The 19,851-nt window shown below is 39.6% G+C and overlaps 1 protein-coding gene across 5 annotated transcripts in view; it reads left to right on the forward strand.

Moving 5' to 3' along the window:
- Positions 1-111: 111 nt before the first annotated feature.
- The window catches only part of TRDMT1 (tRNA aspartic acid methyltransferase 1), a 62,907-nt gene continuing 43,167 nt past the window's right edge, over positions 112-19,851 (forward strand). For 3 of the 5 annotated variants that reach the window (XR_006777740.2, XR_006777741.2, XM_045787651.2), the window contains exon 1: positions 720-871. Coding sequence is in view for 1 of the 5 variants with exons in the window: in XM_045787651.2 (XP_045643607.1) it covers positions 808-871 (64 nt within the window). In the remaining 4 variants the exon portion in view is untranslated. Of the gene's footprint in view, positions 135-719; positions 872-19,851 lie in introns of those variants that run through there. The other 2 variants (XM_087857658.1, XM_045787687.2) reach the window with 2 other exon arrangements.

Genomic DNA, 19,851 nt, shown 5'->3' on the forward strand with positions numbered 1-19,851 from the left:
GGGAACAATACGACGCCACACAATGGGATCATTTCCTCTCGTGCCTATGGCCATTTTTCACTTTGTGATCCAGCTTCGAACAACTTGGTCCCTGGAGCGTATTGGAGAAGCACGGCCCTAGCACTTCGAGGGGCGTAAGTACTTCTACATTATAGTAACAGTAGATCCTGTGTTGGGGCTATTTTCCAAGCTAAGATGCAGTGAACCCCGCTAGCAGTGACAGCAGGCGTTCTCTGTCCTGGCAGGCACCGGGGCTCCCCTGCATGGGCGCGGGTTTCTGTACTTGCAACTCTGGGACCTGCTCGAGGCAGAAGGCTGATTTATCTCGGTAACCCCAGCACAGGCACAACACCAGGCACGTGGTACGTGCTCAAAACTAACGCTAGTAAGTTCTGGGCACTTCAGGCTTCCAAGTGACGGAAAAGCAGTAACGCCTGGAAAATGACTTTTTCTGGCGTGTAACGCGTGTTCATTCACTTTGGGGCAAAAGGTAGATTTCGCCCCTCTCCCGAGCTTCGGACTCGTTTTTCCTTCCAAGGCCCCTGAATGCACTCTAGAAGGTAGATGGAGCGTAAATCAGGCTGCTATTCACTTGGGAGGCCGTATTGTTTTGTGCCCGTTGTCCCCTCGCTGACCCCTGCCAGTCCCGGGGCCCCACGTTGCTAGAGGCTCTCTGAGCCGGGGCGGCAGGAGAGGGGGAACTGAAAAGCCGCGGAACCAGAGGCGAGGGAGCAGGGCGGGCGGAGGAAGAAGCGAGATGGGAACGGGCAGGCCTAGCTCGGAGGCGGCGGCGGCGGCGTCGTGGGCATGGAGCCCCTGCGCGTCCTGGAGCTGTATAGCGGCATTGGAGGCATGCACCAGGCGCTGAGAGGTGAGCGAGCACACCCCGTCTCTCTCTCCTTTCGCGCCTTGGGGCTGGTCCCAGCTTGGGCGCTGGGGCGGGGCCAAGTGGCGAGGAGCCGGGGGCGGAGACAGGAACGCGGGGTGTGGGGGGGGGGTGGGGGGGCGCTCGGTTGTCATGGAAACCGCCCTAGCGCGCAGTCCCCGCCTGGCGGCTCCGGGCGGAGACTCCCTTCCTCCCGCCCCGAGGCTTGTCCGGAGGGCGGGCGCGGGGTTTGTGTGGAATCAGTGTGTGAGTCCTGATCCGGGGAGGCGAGGCTGGAAAGGCAAACTAAGATGGTACCGGCGGAGGGGGATGGGCGAGCCCCTGGCTGGGGCTAGTCCCCAGTTCTAAGTGTGGCTGCCACCTAGAGGCGTGGACACCTGCTTCTTTACCCTCGAGGAAGTCGCGGCGGGGAGGGGAGGTTGCTGGGGGGCTTGGCGGGTGAGGAATGGATCTTCACCGGGATACCTACAGTGCCAGGTAGAAGTTAGGAAAGCCTAAATGACTGGGGAGAGCGAGCGTTGACGATAAGCCTGTTCCTTTCGGATCATGGAAAAGAAACAGCCTGTCTTGTCTAGGTAAATTTAGGCGCCAGAAAAGCTGAGTTGAAACTTAGTTGTGACCTTGGGTTAGTTCCTTAACACTTTGAACCTGTTTCCTGGTTTAAAAATGGGAAAAGTAAATTTTTCAGAGGATTATTATGAAGATCAAAGATAAGGCGGGCAAAATGTTTGATAGTGTCTCATACACTGTAGCCATTCAAAACATAAATTATTACTATCACTGTTTTATGTACCTCTTTCATTTTGAGGTTTTAAATTTCTTTGGTGATAAGCTGGAACTGAAAGGTTTATTTTCGGTGATGTTCGCTCAAAAATATTTCTTGAGCTCCTGTTCTGTGCCAGTTACTGTCTAGGTCTAGGTGCTTGGAGATACAGAGTGACAAATAGACTCTGAACATGCGTGTTTATTCTTAAATTGCTATGACAACCACAACACTGAAACTTGCCTGCTTCCTTTTTTTTTTTTTTTTTTTTAGTACCAAGGGCAACAAAAAACTAATAGTGTAAGACAGACAATATATAATCAACTGAACATAAGTTTTCTGAGCATATGTATTGAGTTTTGATTGTAGACTAGGGTAGTGATTATTAAATTTTTATTACCAGTCATTTGCTGGCTCTCCACATTCAGTTCTCTTATCAAAACTTAACCAGCAAGAAAACAAAAGAAAATTCTAGGGGCGCCTGGCTGGTTCAGTCGGAAGACCATGGGACTCTTGATTTCAGGGTCATGGGTTCCAGTCCCATGTTGGGTGTAGAGATTACTTAAATAAATAAATTAAACTTAAAAAAAAAAAAAAGAAAGAAATGCTAGTCCTTTTTGTTCTTTGTTAATTTTATAAGATTTTATAATGTCAGCATATTTTCCCTTATCTTGAAACCACTTAATGAACATGATTTTAAAGTTTGGTTAGTACTGTTATCATAAGCTATAATTCAACCATTCCCTAAGGGTTGAACATTAGATTACACCCCAATGTTTTGCAAGTATAAATGTGCTACAATTACAGCCTTGAGCATAAACCCTAATTTTCTCTTTAACTGTGTTTTCTAAAAGTTGAATTAATTCATTTAACAATATGAGACTATGTGCTAGTTATTAAGTCAAAAATTATGATACTTTTTTAAAGACTTGATAGGTAATAGAGCAAATTGCTTTTCAGAGGTTTGTGAGTGCCTCTCTCAACTACTATTCATCAGGACTTGTATTAGCCATTTTTAACTTTTGCTAATTTGATTGGGAAAATTATATAATTTAACTTGCATTTTTTTGGTTAATGAAACAGTTAAGTATCTTCTCTCCTGTGGGCCAGTGCAACCTGAATTTGTACACATATTTCTGTTGCCACAGCTACATCGTGAATCTAAACTTTATTAAAATAGTTTCCCAATTGCTCCCCTGTTTCTACTTTGCTTTCCTGCTCCACCCTTTCTCCACATAGGAAGAGAACAATGTTTTGCACAGTGAAATGGATCATGTCACTCACTTCCCTGCTTAAATGGCTTCCCTTTGAGATTCAAATCACAGTCCTGCCTTTCTCTGCCTAGGAGATCTGGTCTCTGCTGCCTTCCTTTCCCTTCCTTTTTGTTCCTGTATAGCTTCTAGCACAGGGGGACTGGCTGTCTGTAGATGACTGCTGAGTTTATTATTGAGTTAGTAATCATTCTACCATTATGTTGATAAAAGCACAGTTTGCTCAGCCCCAATTTTTGTATAATACAAAACTCTTAGTTGCAAACCAATAATCTATTCTCTAGCTAACCTCAGCAGAAAAATGTGTGTGTGTGTATTAAAGGACATTTGGAAGCTCACAGAATCTACAGGACACCCAACAAACAGGTAAGGTGAGCAGGAGCACTGCTCAAACCACACTCTGGGCCCTGCCCCCACAGAGCTTCATACTAACATCACAGCTTTCACCTATGATGCTGGGGGCCAGATATGGGAAGTGCCATCCCTGTTTTCCTCTGAAGGGTGGATGCTTCCACCATTTCTGTCACAAAAATGATCGATTTTTCATTTGCTGCCTCATGTTGCTACTTCCGAATTAAAGTAGTATATGGATGCAGTTGATTGGTGGACATTAGATCCCATTGCCAGCAAAGGAAGCTGGGAGAGTGATTGCTGGCTTCTGCTTTGGAAAGAAGGGACTCAAAATATGGCAGAATTTTCAAACATAGAAAACATGGGCAAAGATTCTAGATGGCCACAAGTATAACATATCTTTCACGTTATTTAATACATGTTGCCCTGTATAGGAAGCACTTACTCCTTTTTTGATATTATTTATGCCTGCACAGTCTATAAAGTCTTGGGTAATGAGATTCTTCCAAGTGAAAGTAACTCCTTTCATAAAGCAGTAGAAGTAGTTTCATGAGTTTTATATTTGTGGGGCCTGCAAGGCACCTGTGGATATAAATGGGTAGCACGTAAGATTTTGTTTTTCTCATAAAGTATAATATCAGAGAAAGAGTAAAATGTGTTGTAAGGTAGTGAATAAAGAAAGCTCTAGCTGATTACTATCATATATATGGTTAACTACTGAGACATCCTTAAAAGTAAAAGGCCTGCCCCACCAAATAATTTTTTTTTTTTTTTAAGATTTTATTTATTTATTTGACAGAGATAGAGACAGCCAGAGAGAGAGGGAACACAAGCAGGGGGAGTGGGAGAGGAAGAAGCAGGCTCATAGCGGAGGAGCCTGATGTCGGGCTCCATCCCACAACGCCGGGATCACGCCCTGAGCCGAAGGCAGACGCTTAACCGCTGTGCTACCCAGGCGCCCCCCACCAAATAATTTCTAAAGGTCTTTTAAGGTATTGATTTTGAGTTTTAGTCATTTAACAATCATATTTAGTAGGAATCATTCAGCCTTAATATTTTCTGTTAAAATGTCAAGCGATTTGTCACTCCTTATTTTCTGAATTTCTTTTATCTTTATTTCTCAATGACTTATATGCCAACTTGAGATCCTACTAAACCACCTTGTAATTAGGTGTGCTTTAATTGAATCAGGCAAGTATATTATGATTAAATGTAGATTTGAATGTCACCTGGGGATGTTTTGGGAACATCAGTTGTAAGGAGCTAGAATTTGAACTGCTTAATTTTTTTTAAAATATAGTTTCTTTGGGATTGTTAAAATGACCTCTTCAGAAGCCTCTTTTCCCATAGTTATTCTTGTATGACTTGTTGCTAGATTTAAAGTGAAGTGAGGTAAAAATTTGTCCCATTTGAAAATATGTATCCTTTGTTTTCATTAGCCATAAGAGTTATTAGATTATTTTTTCCAAACTTGAAATGCAAAGATGAAATATGTAGGCTGGATTTTATATATTTAACAAACGAGAACCCTCACTTTCCATTGGATGATAGAATTACCTCTCTTTTCTGTGGTGAAAATGCTTACTTCACTGCAGAGTATTACTATGATCCATAGATCAGATTACTTACCCTGTCCTAATGTGTAGAGGACCAGTTTAATTTGTATTATGACCTATGGGGGCTTTTGGAGGCTCAGTAAATAGTACCCCTCTTCATAATTCCGAATAGGGAGAAAGAAAACAGAAGAGTAAGGCAAATAGGAAATACAAATTTGTATGATTTTTATTACTAATAAAGGCTGAGTTGGAGGATTGGCTTAGTGAGAGGACCAGATGGGTCAGCTAATATTCAACCAGACAATTAGGCAGCATACCTTTTAGGCACAGCTGGAGATGCAAGCAGAACACATGTTACCTGTGGGTAGCTTATCCCCAAGAGGAGGACTGGTGGAGCTGAGCAAGCGTGCCTAGTTTATTTTTCACAAATTAGCTGATTAGAGAAGTCACTCTGCCTTCCATGGAAGAAGTAAAGAGATAGTATGATGGGTGAGGAGTTTAAAATGAATAGAAACCACTCACTTGGAAGAAACATCAGTAGGGGGAACACATACACTCACATGCCAAATGCTTTTAGGAATCTTTCAGATGTCACGGTTTTTCGATTTTGCAAGTGTTATCTCATTCTTTTAATATTTGATACTTAAACTGCCTCTGACAATCATTTGGTCTGTCGAATAATTGGAAATATGATGGTTTGTCTTCATAGTAGCTTGGTCTGAAATCATTATGTTTGTAGCACTGTGACACAGTAACGGCAGACAGTGTTTATGTGGGACGGCTTCAGGGAGAGGTCATTTCATCTCCCAGTTAAGAGCACAGTTATATTGTCGGAAGGCCTGGTACTTCCCAGCTTTGTGAACTTGGGCAAAAATTAAACTTTCTGTGCCTCAGTTTCCTTTTCTATAATAGTATTTACCTGGAAGGGAAAGTGTGAATATTATAAATAAATAAAAATAAAGCATGTCAATAGTGTTTGGAATGCGGTACATGCTCAGTAAATGTGGGCGGCTATTATCAAAAACTGTAAAGTTATAGAAAGTTATTACATGTTAAAAGTGGCTTTAGAAGAAACTGATGATTAAATATTCAAAGTTGTCAAAGAGCTTTCAGACTAGATCTGAATTACGCAGGAATAGATCAGTGAAGGAAAGAATTATTTGTAGCCACAGAAGATGATATGGAATGAATATGTATGAAGAGGTAAAAGAGAAGGGCAATGAAGAGAGCAGAAAATTCTGTTCTGGCCTCTTGATTCTCTAGAAAGCTTACTCATCCATGAGGGAATAGATCTCCTAACCTGGATCTACTTTGTGTTCATTTCCCTGGCCTCCTATTCAGTGATTTTGGAATTACTGCATCTATTTCTCTGAGTGATAGAATTAATACCATTATTTAGGAGTAAGGCAGAACTGGCAGATATTAGCTTTGTGAGTACTAGAAAGCTGTTTGACTTTCTGAGCCCGGATACCCTATCTGTGAGATGGATACCGTAATACCTTCTTATAGGGTGTTGTGAATGTTAACTGAAACAGTTGATGTATGAAATATAGTGTAGGTCTTGGTACATCTTAGCTCCTTTTCTTTTTCCCCACGTTGTTTTGTAACTAGCTTTCCTCACTTAATTGTATGGGATGTCCTTATTGATAAAATCGGATTACTACTACTAACCTAACAGGTTTGGTAGGAGGATTTAATGAAACTGTATACACAGAGCTAGTACATAGTATATAGTGTGTAAGTAATACTGCTGATGTTACTTAGCAAGTAGAACATTTTCATATACTTATTTGTATTTATTTTGTGACTTGTTCATGTTGTCATTGGTATGTTCTTTTTTATAATTAGTGATTTGCTGTTCAGTTTTGTTACGATATTTTTTCCATGCAGGATTTTGGAAGATGACAGAGTTTTTCAGGTAGTCAAGAAAGGAAAGATTATACCAGGCAGAAAGGAACTTCCTGTATATACACAGACATGAAATAGCTTGGTCTATATAAGCATGGAGATCTACAGGTATTAAAATATTACTGCAATATAAGTGCTACAAAAAAGTAGATGTTTATGAGGTACTGAATCATGAAATGCCATACAACCTGATAAGGTGTTTGGATTTCTATCTCCTAGGTCTAGTTAGCAAATATAAAGACCCTATCGATTAGGTTCTAGAAATTGTACCGTGTGACCATAAGATGGTAGTGGCGGGGAGTAGGGTATAGAGGCATGGTGGACAGTTAGGACATTAGTGTTCAGAGATAATGAATTTAGGCAGGGTCGATGAATGGAGAAGATGGCTCAGGTTATATGTGGGATCTAAAAATCAGCAAAACCTCGCAGTCATTTGGGTGTTAGTTACCTAGATTTCTGACTTGGGTAATTTATCAAATGGGATAGTCCTAAATCAAGGTAGGGGAGAAATAATAGGATCCATTTTAGAGTTACAGAGTTTGAGTTGTCCATATGACCCATGGAAGTGCCAAATAGGCAGCTGCTTATGCATTTTGGTCAGGGGGGATCGATAGGATTAGAGAGAAAGATTTGTTTCTGTATATGTGTTGAGTGTAGAGAAGAGCACCAACAGTATGGAATACTGTGGAACAGTGACATTGTGGGACTGGGTAGAGAAATAGTATTCACAGAGGGAAACTGAGCAGGAAAAATTAGCAAGGAGAACCAAAAGAACACCATGTCACGAAGATAAAGGGAGGAGAGGATTTCAAGGAATGATTGGGTATTACAAACCAAGTGAATTAAGGACTAAAATGAATTCTTGGGTTACTTGCCATTTCCTGGCTGGTATCCTATGTAATAGTCTTCTCAGGGGTATTAATAAGTTTGCTTTGATGGTCAAATAAGTTTCAGAAACTCTTTGTATGATATTATCCCATGAGAGTCTCAGGACACATTAATATACCAAAAGTGGTGAGAAGCCCTGCAAAAAAGGTGCTGTGTGTTTAAATCCACACTTCCCATATATATTTGAGCCATGAATATGCCTTTTTTTTTTGAGTGGGGAAGGGGATCACACTTATTAGCATCCTGTAAAATAACGTTCCTTAGAGCGTGTGTTGGAAAATGCCTACTGGGCAATGGGAGGGCGCTGAGGGAGCTGTGGGAGAAGTGCCGTGACCAGTGAGTGGGCGAATGAGAAGTGCCAGGGCTCCACACATGGACCAGTGTGCATCACCTTTGATGATGCTGACAGCACTGACCAGCTCCAAAGTAAGCTTCTCTGTAGTTTTTCTATAAAGCCAGATTTGTTAATGTTCTCATTATCTCTGTTTTTTTCTAGAAGTGTACAAAACTGAACTCCTGGTTCTCCTCACCCCTTCAAAACATAATGCTGTTATAGCCTTCCTCCTCCCAGCGACAGGTGTCTCCATTCTTCCAGGGGCCCACCCCCAAGTCTTGGAGTCATCTGTGTTTATTCTCTTTTACTCACTTGAGCAAATTCCATGGATCCCCCTTCAAACTCTCTTTATAATTCTATCATTCCTCTCTGTCCTCATCTTTACCACCTCATCCCTAATCTTGCTCCTGTTTTGTCAGACTTCATTTATGTGCTACCCCAGATTCACTTGGCCCCACCTGCCTCCTGGGCCCTGAGCTGCTTGTTCAGTGTAGTCCCCCAACTCTGCTATTGTTGCCTCATCCCGTAACACTGCCAGTCCATGCTTCATAACATGCTCAGGCCACCCCCAGTGACGGGACTGAAATGTGGCTCCAGCGGCTGTCTGGAGGGGTTGGATAACACAACCCTAAGTGGAGAGGAGAGCAAGAGTCAGGCCTGCACAGTAATAGAAAATACACGTATGTTGGCCCCTGCCCCCAGTTCCTGGCACAGAGCTCCTAAAATCCTTATAATTTCCGAAGTGATAAGAGCACTAGGGGCCTCTTTTGTTCTCAGATGTGGTCTTTGACCCTGGTTCCTGACACAGAGCTCTTAAATCCCTTGGAATTTTCTAGGTGGCAGGAGTGTCTTTTGCTCTGATGAGGCAACTCTTGATCTGCTCTTGGATTGCTTCAGGATGGGGGCTGCTTACTAGACAGATGGAGGGTAATTAGGAACTTTCAGCCCTACCCCCTACTGTCTGGGAAGGAGAGGGGCTAGAGATTAAGTTGATGGTTGATCATGCTTATGTGATGGAACCTCCATAAAAATCCTAAAAGCATAGGGTTCAGAGAACAACTGGGTTGGTAAGCACATCCAAATGTCATAAGGATGGTGCACCCCAGCTCCATGGGGACAGAAGCTTCTGTGCTCGGGACTCTTCCAGACATTGCCCTATGTAGCTCTTCATCTGGCCGTTGGTCTGTGTCCTTTATTATAGAATAAACTGTCAGACTTTAAGTGTTGCTGTGAGTTCTGTGAGCTGTTTTAGCAAATGATGGAATCCAAGACGGGGTTGTAGGATCTTTTGATTTGCAGCCAAATGGAACAGAAGTTGTAGGCTACCCGGAGCGTGTAGGTATTACTTGCGGTTGGTGTCAGACTTGGAGCAGTCTTACGGGTCTGAGCTCTTAAGGGGTCTTGGCCAACTTTGGTTTGTCGGAGTTAAAGTGAACTGTGGATATCCATCTGGTGTCAGAAGTGCTGTGAGTATGTAGTAGTGGGTGAGTAAAGGAGAACCACAGGAGTGTTCTACACGTGCTTCATGGGATGACTTCTGATCAGGAAGAGACATGATGAGGAAGGAGTCAGCAGATACACCCTCTCTCTCCCTCCCCATACCACTGCTCCCTGCTCACGTACATGTGGGGAAATGGCAAGTGTTGCTTTAGACCAAATAGTATCATTACTGCAGGGCTTCTGTAGCCTTCCATACATCCCTCCTCCTGCCACTGTGGAGAGTGTTTTCTGGTGAAGCTGTGACCAGTTTAATAACGTACTGCTTTTTTTATGCTTTCCCTCCTTCCTGCCTCACTACCCCTTCCTCTTGCTACTTTGGGGTTTTGCCTTCCAGAGAGAGCATCTGTAGCTAAGCTTTGCCTTGGGTTCTTTCTTAGGAAACCTGGGCAAAGCATTATTGCAGTAGCCTTTGTACTGGTCTCCTGGCTTCTCTCTGTCTCCTCTAGTTTATTTTGACTCCTCTAGTGTCAGTGTGATCCTTTAGAAATGCATTAGATAAGTCATTCCTCTGATTAAAACTTCCGAGAGGTTTCTCATATCACTCAGTGAAATCTTAAGTCCTCCAGCCCCAGTTGGGCTAGAGCCAGCCCCTTTCCCTCCCTGAGCACATTTCTTGTGCGACTGTCCCCTTGCTTTCTTCATTCCAGCCTTGCTGGATGTCATAGTAGGTTTGTGCTGCTGTAACAGAGTACCATAGACTGGGTGGCTTATAAACCACAGACATTTATTTCTCAGACTTCTGGAGGCTGGGAAGTTTGAGATCAGGATGACAGTGTGGTTGAATTCTGGTGAGGGCCCTGTTCCAGGTTTCAGAGTGCTGACTTCGCCTTTGTCTTCACATGGCTGAGAGCAGAGAGAGGAGGTGAGCTCTCTCATGACTCTTAGAAGGGCACTCATCCTATTCATCAGGACCCACCTTCATGACTTCATCTAATTCTAATCCCAGTTACCTCCCAAAGGCCCCCATTTCATAATACCAGTACATTGGGAGGTAGAGTTTCGACATAAGAATTTTGGGGGGCACATTCAGTCTATAATACCAGTCTCCTTGCTGTTCCTTTTACAAAATAAGCATGCTCCCATCTCTAGGCCTTTGCAGTATCTTTTCCTTCTGTTCTAGAAAGTTCTTCCAGGTATCTGCCTGCTCCTTCGTTTCCTTGAGGTTTTTGCTATTGAGATATTCTCTAACCAACCTATATAAAAATAGAACCAATCCCTTCTATACTATCTGGTTTACTCTGTTTTGTTTTTTTCCCATAATACTTTCCTTATTAGACATATTATGTACTTATTTATTTATTGTTTGTCTCCCCCGCCCCACTAGGATATAAGTTCCATAATAAGATAGACATTGTCTAGAACATTGCTTATACATATTTGTTGGACGAATGTACAAGTGAATAAGTGAACTAGGGTCATGTTTGCTATGAAATAGTATAACTCGAAGTAGATACCATTGTACTGTGATAAGTTTAAACTTAGGTATTAAGTCTGAATCACAAAGACCATTTTTCTTTGGGAGGATGAGCTAAGTCAGTGTTTCCCGAAGTGTGGTCTATGGGGAGTGTTTTGAAGGCTGTTCATAGGTATCATGTAGGAGATAAATGTGTATGTATGTGCATGTATGTGTCCATGTCCGTGTGTGTGTGTGTGTGTGTGTGTGTGTGTGTGTGTGTGTGTGTTGGAGAGTGGCCAAGTAAGTAGAATCATGAAGGGTTTTTGTATGCATGATTATATGTGACATTTTAATAGATAACAGATTTTTTTTGTACTGTATGATAAAACATGAAATTTCCTCAAAATAATCAAGTGTGTTGGGAATAAGTTGGTTCTAACTCAGTATAGAATTTTAATCATATGTTAAAATGAGCTTTGGTGAAAATAATGAAGTTCAAGTGTTTTATTTTTTACTCTTTTATTCCTCTCAAGAAATACTACCTCCTTGTATGGAAAATTGCAAAGGAGAGGTTGATATGTGATAGTAAATCTGTAAGTAATTACAGAAGGATTATTATCATAAAATAGGGAGATTAAGATTGCACGTAGAATTTGGTATTCAGTGTCTAGAGCCTTTTTAGGATTTCTTTTGGCTCTTTGCTTTGCCCATGGAAGATTATCAGGAATATTCCCTAAAAAGTGCTTTTCAGAAATAGTGCCAATCAGCTCTCACCCTGCCTAAAAGCAAAAAAAATTGCATCTCAGTTTTGGAAAATAGGTAGAATGTACTTGAGATTTAAAAAAAAAAATGCTGTAAATACCATTACTTTACCTGGACCAATAGTTGATTTTATGGTTATCCACTAATTCTTTTCATTCTAGGACTTCAGATCACGACAAACTGAGCAAAACCCCCTGGACTAAAGTAAAACAGCTCCATCAGAGAGTCAGTCACAGGAGCTCTTTAGCATCCGTTAGTGTTTTTGTTCAAACACAATAGTGAATCTAATAATCCCTTAGTACTTAATGAGTGAGGCTTAATTTAAGAAACAAGTGGCTGAGTCTTTTAGCATATACACGACCCTCATAGGCTTTGGCACATTCCTTAATTATTGGAGAATTTGGGTCCAGAAAGAACCCATAATACAAAGAATTTATAGTTATACAATCTAGTTATACTTTGAACTTTCATAGATCAAATTAGAGATACTAAGTAAGTAGTTTTGCCTTGCTTATATTTTTCCTGAAAACCCTAGGATTTAGATGATAAAGTACCAGAGTGATTTCTGTGCTTCTTCAGAACGCATTTTATTTCTGTGGCTTCAATTTACTTTGTGGTTATTGTTGCTGAGTCAATTGTTTAAATTATATTCTTTGACTATTTAGACTTAATGGCAGTCTTTATTGATTTGACGCAATACTGACCATTTATCTGTACCTTGCTCTCCATCCAGTGAGGTTTCTCTCAGTTAATTTTGAAATGTCAGAATGTTGGTGACCATGGCTTGGAGGAAAAGATGTGAATCTATCATTTTCTAGATTGTTTTGTGGGTTGGCATGTTTAGTATTTGGCAAGGAAAACCTACTTAAAATCCAGAGTTCTGCTTCTGTGAAGAGATCGTCTTTTACATCTCTCCTGTGATTGTAAAAATCAAAGGGCTATGATTCCATTGTTTAAAAGAAAACCAAAAAACAAAGCCCAAACACATATACATATGCCTTTAGTGACATATTTGTCATACATTCTTAAATACAATACATTCATTTTTCTCAAACAAGTTATACTTCAAAAAAGAGAATATATAGCCTTATATTTTAGTTTTAATGAAGGATCTTCATATTCCTCAGTTTACTATATTTTGGACTGCAAAGTAGTAAAATGTTGCTTAGATAAGTTACATTAGCCTGAAAAAGGTAATACCAGTGTTGGGTGCTTATTAGGGTCACTTGATGGAATTGATGAAAAGCCATACAGGTGAATTTAAATATTTAGAAATAAGTTTTAGAGGGATGACGTTGCAGTTACAGGGGTTAGATATCATTGTAAACAAACCTTCTGAAAATTACTTTACAGAGTAATATGGAAGGGTTACTTTGTGGAGATCACAAATAGTTAATGGGCATTTGTGGTTGGTATAATGTTTCCACGCATTCACGAACTCAAAAAGTGCTAACTCTCAAGTAACTTTGACTGAAGGGAAGTTGTGCTCTTGAAAACTGTGTTCGATGACTTAAAAAGTGACTATTGATGATAAAGATTCTTGTGAGAATCTTTCAAAGATGCATGCGAGAAAGTCAAATAAAATTATTCCATGAAATTCGAGTGGAAAATGCAATATTTCTAGATGGACATAATAAGATAGTGCTATTTAAAATATATTTGTATAACTAAGTTAAGAAAGTATATAATATGAAGTCATTTGAATATTTCAGCTGTATCTTTTTCATCATCTATATAATGAAAATGACCATACATCTGATTTTGGATATTCTCTTGCTGAGAATGGGTATTGACTTTCATTCTAGTTGTCTTGTATTTGTCAAATATACAATGTATATTTGGATATATATTGTATATATAGAGACTGTGTGTCTGTGTATCACGTATATGAGTTTGGACATAGTAAAAGGCCAGCAAGGATGCACATTGTCCTGTTATCAATGTTAGCTCCTGGGGAGAGGAGTAGGGATAGAGAGCTCCTTGCTGTCCTTAAACACACCAAGAACATTCCTGCTTCAGTGCCATTGCACTTGCTGTTTCCTCTGCCTGGAATGCTGTCCCCCAGATAGACACATGACTAGTCCCTTGTCTTTATTCAGATGTCACTTTCTCAGGGCTTCCCTGGCCACTATCAAAAATTATTGTCTCTGCTCTGCCTCCCTATCCTCCTTTCTGATTTATTCTTCCCCTCAGCACTTACTACTGCCTACCATACTAAATATTTTACTTGTTTATATATTTTTTTAAGATTTAGTTATTTTAGAAAGAGAGAGAAAGTGAGTGGGGGGGAGGGGCAGAAGGAGAAGGAGAGAATCTTCAAGCAGACTCCCCACAGAGCCTGATGTGGGGCTTGATCTCACGACCCTGAGGTCATGACCTCAGCTGAAATCAAGAGTTGGACACTTACCCGACTGAGCCACTCAGGAGCCCCTTACTTGCTTATGTTTTAAAATGACTGCCTCCCCTTCTACAATGTAGGCTCCATGAGTGTGGGGATTTTTTTGTTTCATTCTGTTTTGTTCACTGTTATACCTTTGGCACCTAGAATGGTGCTTGTTGCATAGTAGATGCTCAATATTTGTTGAATGAGAGAGTAAGTTATAGAGCATGAACATTTTAAAGACTGATGATAATTGTCAAGTTACTTTTTATATTTATTTTTTAAAAGATATAATTATTTGAGAGAGAGAGAGAACAAGGTGGAGGGGCAGAGGCAGAGGGAGAGAGAATCTGAAGTAGACTCCATGCTGAGCGTAGAGCCCGACTGGGGAGGGCGGGGCTCGATCTCACGACCCTGAGATCATGACCTCAGCCAAAATCAAGAGTTGGATGCTTAACTGACTGCACCACCTAGGAGCCCCTCAAGTTACTTTTTAAAAAGGATATACCAGTTTACATCCAATAATGTTTGTGTGACCATAAATATGCCAATATAATATTTAAAACTATATAGTTTACTATGTGAAATTGTTAATTTTTTACTACTAGTGAAGCTGAATAGTTAAAAATATTTTTACACATATTGTTGTTTTTATTTTTAACTATATAATACATTTGCTTAAAAACTGGGAAATGCTTTGTCATCTCACCCGATTAATAGAGTAATGTTGCACTTTTAAGCTGTTTGCCATCCATCCAATCCAACAGCATGATTGCACACATTAATCATCAAGGCATTCATAGTGGATTTGCCAAGATTTATCTCTCACTGTATTAAGAAAGGGGACTATTTGGACATGGGAACCATAACTCTGCTGGAATCCCAGAAGTCCCAAGGGTGGAAAACATTAGGAAATACTGAAAACATACTCATTTATTCATTCAGCATGTAATTTTTGAGTGGTTTCTGTGTCAGTTACTTTGCTGCACAATGGGGATACAGCAGTAACAAGACAGCTATATTCTTGAGATTATGGTTTACTGGGAAATACTGATGCAGCACAAATGAAGAAGAACAGTTCAGAATAAAAGTTATACATGCTGTTCATGCAGGGACAAACACTGATGAGAATTTGTATTATATCTTTTCAATCTTTATTTGACAGGTGTTCATTAACATTAAAATAAATTATAGCTTTCTTTTTTCACTGAGAATATTTTGAAGTTTTTCTCGTTATTAAATATATTTGTAAACTTGGTTTTTAATGGTTGTATGATATTCCTTTTTATGGAAGTTCCACTTGTTCAAAGCAATCAACATTTTAGGACATTTAGGTTGCTTATAATTTCTCACTATTATAAGTAAAATAGGATTTATCCTTCATATACATCTTTTCTTCACATCTCTGTTATTGCCTTACATACTGGTTATTCCTAATGCCTCTGTAACACATTACGACAAACTTAATGGCTTAAAGCAGCACACATTTATTATCTTATAATGCTGGAGGTCAGAAGTCTTAAAATCAGGGGCACCTGGGTGGCTCGTTGTTAAGTGCCTTCAGCTCAGGGCGTGATCCCAGGGACCTCGAATCCGAGGTCCCGCTCGGCGGGAAGCCTGCTTCTTCCTCTCCCACTACCCCTGCTTGTGTTCCTTCTCTCGCTGGCTGTCTCTCTCTCTGTCAAATAAATAAAATCTTAAAAAAAAAAAAGTCTTAAAATCAAGGTTTTGCCTGAGGTGTTTCCTTCTAGAAGCTCAAGTGGACGGTGTGTTTCTTTGCCTTTTCCAGCTTCTAGAGGTCACCTGCATGTCTTGGCTTGTGACTTCTTCCTCCATCTTCAAAGCCAGCAGTGCAGCATCTTACAGGCTTTCTCTCTGACCTCTGCTTCTTTCATCTGTTTCTCTGACTCTAACCCTCCTCCATCCTTCATGTGATTACACTGGGTCTTATCATGCATAACGTAGGATAATCTCCTCTTTTTAAAATCTTTAGTCATATCTGTTGCCAGGTAAGGTAACACTGTTGCAGGTTTCATGGATTAGGATAGGAACAATTTTTCTGTGAGGGCAGGAGGAGTTCACTGAGAACAGTGAGCCTACCACACCTTAGATATGTACCCAAATATAAAATTGTTAGGTCCAAGCAGTTTTGAAAGCTTTAGATACACACCAAACTGCTTTCTTGAACTCTGAATCCTCCATTGGTACACCTGCAGTGAGGGTTCCTGTCACACCGGTCCTTTCTAGCATTTGCTATTCTTATTTTAAAAGGTCTGTGGACGTTTGATAATAATCATAGCAAAAATTTATTGAGTCATTACTATATGGTCAGCACAAATGTAACCTTCATATATATTAGTTAATTTAATCTTCAGAAAACCTTATGACATAGGTACTTTATTATCTCTATTCCCTCACTTTTACGGATAAAGACATGATCCTTAGTGAAGTCAAGTAACTTGCCTTAGTCACACAGCTGGAAATGGTGGAGCTAAACTTCAAAGACAGCAGAGAAAGAGCTAGATAGTTAGATATCCATATCCTAAATCTTTCTGAGAACCTGTGAATACACACACCGAATAAAGAATCTCTGTAGGGTGTGCCTATGATAGTCTTGATTAAAAAACCAATGATAGCTAATATGTGTTGAATACCATGGAAAAAGTTTTGCAGAGAAATATATAGCCGGAAGGAGACTCAGAAAAGGAAAATGAGGAATAAAATCATTGAAGGTCTTAGGACAGATTTTACTTTCTGGTTCAGTGCAAAATTGTAAACTTAATTCTTTCATTTTTATTTTTATTTTTTAAAAATATTTTCTTTACTTGATCAAGAGAGAGAGAGAGCATGAGCAGGGGGAGAGGCAGAGGGAGAGGGAGGAGCAGACTCCCAGCTGAGCAGGGAGCCTGATGTGGGGCCCAACCCTGGGATTATGACCTGAGCCACGGCAGGCAGACACCTAACTGACTGAGCCACCCAGGTGCCCCTAAACTTAATTCTTTTAGAAGTGCCTATAGCAGAAATTCAGGATAGGGTTTAAAACTCAATGAAATCAAGAATGATGAAAATAATAAGCTTTAAGGAAAGATTTACTATATATAAAGCAAAGCTGGACTTGGAATGGCAGGACAAATTTAGAGAGGAGTTTTTAGTTTAATTTTTGGGATCTTTATGATTGATAACATAATTATATTTTTACAAGTCTTTTTTTTCATTCATAGTTAATTAGATCAGGAGTGCTAATGCTTATATCATTTCTTCATTGACTTCCATGAGTGTATCAGAAATGATCACCTCTAAAAAAAAGAAATTATCATCTTTTAAATTATAAGAAAATATCAACAAAGAATGTTTGGATGTATTTATAGTGATAAACCATTCATAGATGCTCATTCATTTAAAGCAAATTTATGTAAAACAAAATCTTTGGTGTTTAAACCTGTAATAGGCTGGATCACATGTGTTTGTATTGCTTACTTCTTAAACCATTTAAATAAATGTTTTTAATCACCTGTAGTGCCTTTAGGAGAGTAAGAGGAAGGTCTTAAATGTCATGGGGAAAATGGAGAAGACATTTATATCCTTTGAATTCTAAGTATGTAAATAGGTAGCTTTCATCTCATTACATTTTTGGCCATATGCCATACTTGTTGATCTCTAAAGAACTATAGTAATGTAGTATAATTCTTATTTTTTATTTTCTTGGCTATTACTGAGTTGGTGGGACAAAAAAATGTGTTGAGTTATAACCGTTTACTGGGTGTGTGTGTGTGTGTGTGTGGTCTTATAGTCTAATGGGCATGTTTTGAGAATGTATCCAAACCTTTCTTATCTGTCCTTGATACTTTCCCTTTGTGATTTCTCAGGGTCACAACCAAAAGAAATATTGAATTCTTTTGTTCCAAGATAAAAATAGTTTTATGTTTGTTTGCTTTTCACTGATTTTAAAAGCATTCCATTCTTATTGTTAAGAAAAAGACCAAATAATCCAAAAAAGTTTAAAGGAAGAAATAAAAATTACCTCCAAATTCCCCCTACCACCAAGAGATAGCCCCTGTCAACATTTGCTGTTTTTTTCTTTCTTAATATGGGTACATACACATACACTATACAAAACTTAGATTATTACCTAATGGGATAGTGACTTTTTTTTTTTGTATTTAAAAAATCTGTATCACTCCACATTAATATATATGGGTATCATTTTTAATATGGCATTCTTACACTTATATTGTCCAAATGTCTCCTTTGCATAAATTGTCACGATTGGAAGAGCGAGGACTAATGATAGGAGAGTTGAATCTGTATACTACAACCAACGTGAAGAAGGGCACATTTTTTAGAACTCCTGCTTATGCTAGATAGTGTTCATCTTATAAAACCTTCCTAGTCTGATAACTTAAACTGATTAGTGTGGAGTTCTGTCATTATTGGTGAGGTACGGCATCATTTTATGCTAACTGATCATATAAAATTCTGTATTTTGCCTGTAATTGAAATTTCTATTTTGACTGTTTTTACTTTTAGAACTTGAATTTTTAAAGAATTGATAAGACCATTCAACTGAAAATATTATATGCTCCTTAAAAGACATTGGGGATCCAACTTACAGATGGCTGTCTACATATTTGTTGTATTTACAATACATGTATGGGATGAAGTAATTAGACCTATAATGAAGTCCTCGCCTCCCACATTGGGACTCCTGCAAATATTGCCTCAATTTAGGATACTTGGGGAGTATTTGATCAAGAGAAGTGTTTCTGTTTTGTGGATATGTAGTTAATTAATTTCTTATTCACAAGGCTTTTGGTGTTCATGTTGTTCTGCTTGCCAAGTTGGAATTTGAAATGCATTTCCTCATAGTGACAAGTGATATTTAAGTGTGTTCTCTTAAATACCTATTAGAATTGTTATTTCCAAGTTAACAGAAAACAATCCAAACTGGTTTATGTAAAAGTTGTAAATACTCATGTAATGACTAAGATCAAATATAGGCTTGGGGTACAGTTTCAAGGGGCTCAAATTCTGTTACCAGGAACTAGTTTTCTTTCTCTGTGAGACAGATTGTCTCAGTTTTGTTCTTTCTGGATTGGGTGCATTTTTTTTTAAGATTTTATTTATTTGAGAGAGAGCAGACAGCAGCGGGTAGGGGCAGAGCTAGAGGGAGAAGCCGACTCCCCATTGAGCAGGGGCCTTGATCCTGAGACTCCGGGATCATGACCTGGGCCGAAGGCAGAGGCTTAACCAACTGAACCATCCAGGCACCCAGTGGGTGCGTTTTTATATACCCTCTCCCCTTACTGCATCAAGAAGGCTGTAGTAGCCATTGAACTTACATCCCTCCATGGTTAAACTCTAAGAAAGGTCAAGCATCTCTTCCTAGTTGCCCAAGAAAAAGTCAGGTGTTCCCTCTTACTGTGCCTCATTGGCTGATTTTGAGTTGTTTGCCCTCTCCGAAACCACTCTGGAAGTTTTGGCTCGGGCTTGACACATGCTTTCAGTGAGACCAGGAGTAGGGGGTTGAGGGCATCTGAATCACTTGACAGAAAGTGAGTGCAGTAAGATCCCCCAAAGAAACTCTGGGACTATTGCTAGAGAAGGGTACTGGATGCTGGTAAATCACAATACAGATGTCCACTCATTTTGTATTCTCAGTACCCAGCAGAATGCCTACTACATGATAGGCACTTTAATAAGTATTTATAATTGCCTGACGGTAGCACTATTAGTGCTATTATTTAACATATTTGTAAGAGAAATAGAATTCTGTAGGCCATTCTGGAAACTTCATTGTGTTGCCAAGGTAAGCATTTGACCTAAATGTCAAACAATCCACTTAAAATTGTTCTTTTA

The sequence above is a fragment of the Ursus americanus genome, chromosome 31 (genome assembly GCF_024610735.1).
Source record: "Ursus americanus isolate L20-20 chromosome 31, mUrsAme1.1.p, whole genome shotgun sequence".
NCBI classification, from domain to species: domain Eukaryota; kingdom Metazoa; phylum Chordata; class Mammalia; order Carnivora; family Ursidae; genus Ursus; species Ursus americanus.